General features: G+C 34.9%; 1 protein-coding gene across 1 annotated transcript in view; it reads right to left on the bottom strand.

The window, feature by feature from the left end:
• Nucleotides 1-2544, bottom strand: part of MARCH5 (membrane-associated ring finger (C3HC4) 5) — a 10324-nt gene extending 7780 nt beyond the window's left edge. The window contains exons 1-2 of the mRNA XM_010000123.1: nucleotides 2537-2544; nucleotides 959-1161 (exon numbers count right to left, since the gene is read on the bottom strand). Of these exons, the coding sequence (XP_009998425.1) occupies nucleotides 959-1161; nucleotides 2537-2544 (211 nt within the window). The remainder of the gene's footprint in view (nucleotides 1-958; nucleotides 1162-2536) is intronic.
• Nucleotides 2545-3880: the final 1336 nt, after the last annotated feature.

The raw sequence follows: 3880 nt of genomic DNA on the forward strand, positions 1-3880 counted from the left end.
GAAAGAGTGAAGAAAGCTCACTACCCTTGATTTCAAGAGAGCAGATTTTGGTTTCTTCAAGGATCTGCTTAGTAGGGCACCATGGGACAAAGTCCTGGAGGGAAGGGGAGCCCAGTAAAGCTGGTCCAGTATTCAAGGTTCACTTCCTCCATGCCCAGGAGCTAAGTGTCCTAATGAAGAGGAAGGCAGGCAGGAGAGCCAGGAGGCCTGAATGGATGAACAGCATTTCTTTAACAGTTTTCTTTCAAACAAAGTTCAAGTTTCCATGGCAACCATTCATTTTCTTGCCCTACTTAATATACTTCACAGAACATAGAAGCAGATGAGGATTGGAACAGTAACAACCACTACTAATTTAAATATATGCAACATATTGTGCAGTGTCCTACTCGGCTACTCAAGTAAGTAGACTTTGGAAGACTATCTCCAACTTTTTTCTTTCACCTTGACAGAGCTAGAGCAGTGCCCAGCAACCACAGCAATTCTGCCTCTTGAATATTGACTCGAATACCTCCCAAACAAAGTAAAAACATGTTTTTCAGGTAATGCAACAGTTTGTTCAATAACGTTATTTCCTCTGAATTTCCTTTGATAAGAGTTTATCTGCGAGCTGAGAAAAAAAAAGGCATGTGTTTATGTGCTAGTACATGGCAATTGTTGAAGAAGTTGCCCTCTGCTCAACAAGAAATCACAGTAACCATAAATTCATTTTGGTTAATGACTTGTAAGACTTCTTCACATACCTAAGTGGAAAACTTTCAGAAGGCGTTGAACTAAGCCACCAAATAGAATATAAGCAGAATTAAAGCTATTTATTTCTATCTAGAAAGGGGAATAGACAAGTTTTCAACAGAACTGATGCTCCAAGCACAAAAAATAATAATTAAAAAAGGGTAGGAACAATATCAAGAAAGAACCCATTATATTATTTTTTAAATTTAAATGATACATTTCTTACCTAGCTTTGGAAATACTATTAAATATTCTGCATTGCACTGAGGACAAGCAACTCTAGCAGTACTGTTTCCTCTTTGCTTTTCATCCACCCAGCGCTGTAGGCAAGTCTGATGAACCCATTTCGTGGAGCCCCTGCACCTGCAAGGTCTCACCCACTCTGCTGTCCGATCATCCTCATCAGTAGCAAAACAAACCCAGCAGCTTCTGTAATTACAGGAAGGAAAAAATAAGATATTTTTTTGCTGCTTTTACTGCTTCAAGTAACCTTTCACATGTGAAAGCATATAGTTTTAGAAAATACACACCTAGAGGAGACAATGCTTATTGCTTCATTCTTAATCACCAAAAATTTAAGCATTTGGTACCACAGTCTTGTTCTGGCATTAGCATAATATTACAGACAGCTAAACACCTGCTTTTAATACATTCTGTATGACTAATTTAGCTTTTAGATAATTTATGAATTAAAAACCATTGAGACTGTAGTTCAACCTCTGAATAATTCAACATATGAAAAACTGATATATATTTAAAAATGTATTATAATCTCCTCCTACAGCAGCTATTTTGTTAAGTCTTTAATATTAAGATCAATACAGTAGTCTGCTACTTGGGAAACTAATTAAATTCATTTAAATGACAAAACAATAGCAATAATACAATGTATCACAAACAAAACCAATTCATTCCCCCTCTTTGAAAAGGGAAGGTACTTAAATCAGATACACATTTTGTCTAAACTAAATTAAGTTACAAAGGACTTAAAAATACTGTTTTACCACTAGAGGAGGTAATTTCCACACTGAAGAATTATTGGAATATATAAAATTTAAACATATCAGTTCTATAAGGAGAGAACACAACTGACAGGCTATGTGACCTGACCTGAAGAGAGAACACATCCTAGATAATTCTGAGATATTTGAACTGATGATTTAAGCCAGACCCTTGGACACCTCACAACTTGCAAGAAAAAGTAAATTAAAGATCTAAACTAGGAAAATATCAGATATATTCACTGAATAATTTAGTTTTCACTGTGAAATAATTTTCTAATTCCCAAAATGAAGATCTTGACTATTAGGTAATAAACCAGATGAACAAAATATGGATTTTACCACAAATATAATCTGGTTTGATACATATATTTTCAATACATATTTCAGACAAGCCACCACAATCATAGTTAAACATGTATGACAACAGCATCCCTATAATTTAACTATCAAGATACAACCTAATTAGATATTATCCACTAACTGAAGTTTTGCAGCACTGTTTTATTGTCTTAGTAATCTGAGTAACATCATGAAGATGAAACAGTAAAAGGTTTCTTAAGTGTAACCAATAACAAACAGTAACTGGGATACAAAGAAGCTGAGAAGTGCCCCTAAACAAATTAAGATTTGAGAATTGTGATTTTCATTCAAGAAGACTGTTCAGTTGGAAGACTGACATCTTTAATCAAAACTGCAATTTCTTCCATCCGTCATAATGGGAAGGTAAAAGCAAAGTCTGACTGCTTCTTTCTGTCCTTCCCCACAACATCTGTTTAAATCAGAATCATCATGTTACGCACACCTTCATGCTCCCTATATGTACATATAGCAATCCTAAATGAAAGGACACATCAACCTTCCTAAGCAGGGGGAGGAGAGGCAGCCAAGCCACAGGTTATTAAGAATCTAGATTAAAATGATTAAAATATTACAAATCACAGTAGATATTTTGATTAATTGCACTTGATATCAAGGAGTTATTATCTTGCAATGTTTTATCTTCTATTTACACCTGTTCTTTGCATGTCTTTGCATGTTCTTTGTCTTTTTCTGCATTAAAGATAAATCTTCACTCATTTATTCCACATCCTATTTAGGTCTACAACTGACTGGTCCAAATCTAACTTTTATTTTTTATTTTTAAACTAAAGGCTTCACATTAGAGCTAGTTACATCTGTGGGTGTCAGTAAGGTCAGATGCTACCAAGCCACAAAAGTCTAACACTTAGTAAAATAACGTCAGATTTAAGTATGAACATAATCTTGCTACAATGCAGTTTTCACTGGTTAATTTGTCCATGAATACTCTGTAGACTAAATTCCATTCAAGCTTTCTGTTAAGGTTAATAAGAAAAATATGTATCTTCATTAATTCTTTCATCCAATTTCTTGCCTTGCAATTATATCTGAAAACCTGACAGACCCATGGAAAGAATAAAAAATTCCTGTACAGACTTAAACCCTTAGCAGATCATGAATAATGAACAGTAAATTCCTTGTATTCTGTCATCAGCTTTATCTCTTTCCATTGACAGCAGCTGTAGCAGAAAGGGCTAAATAAAGCCATTTCAAAACATGTATCTTGGCTCTTGCCAGATTTTCCATTTTCTTGTACTGAATAAAATATGACCTTGATTCTTACCACTGAATCAGGTTACTACTCAAATAACCTGAAATAGAAAAGGCTGACAAGCATTGGTTCTGATAGAAACTCAAACCTTTTTCCTGGATGACTTTCTACAGAGCCAAATTGATAAAACTAATGTATTCTTCCACACCTCTTTGGCTTTAAAAAAATCAAAATAAAGCAGATGCAAAAAACAGGCCAATATAATTATTTCAGCTTTGAAGATAGAGTTACAAATGTCTTTTAGACTCGGCTCCTCAGCACCTAAAGCTCTCCAGTCTCGAAAATTCTATTCAGACTCCAAGAATAACTGAATTATTGTATCTATTTTTTTTCTCTCTACCAAAGACAACTCTTTTCAGGATGCTGCATATGTTAAGAGCAAAACAGACGGAAAAAGTGTTATATTGAAGACCAGAGACCCTGCACTCCAAATGTTATACGACAAGGCCAAGGCCTGCCTAAAAACAGGCTTCTCCAAACCACAAGTTTCTAGTTAGTAAGGGAGCCACTCTCT

The sequence above is a fragment of the Chaetura pelagica genome, unplaced genomic scaffold, assembly GCF_000747805.2.
Source record: "Chaetura pelagica isolate M959 unplaced genomic scaffold, ChaPel_1.0 scaffold436, whole genome shotgun sequence".
Lineage (NCBI taxonomy): Eukaryota > Metazoa > Chordata > Aves > Apodiformes > Apodidae > Chaetura > Chaetura pelagica.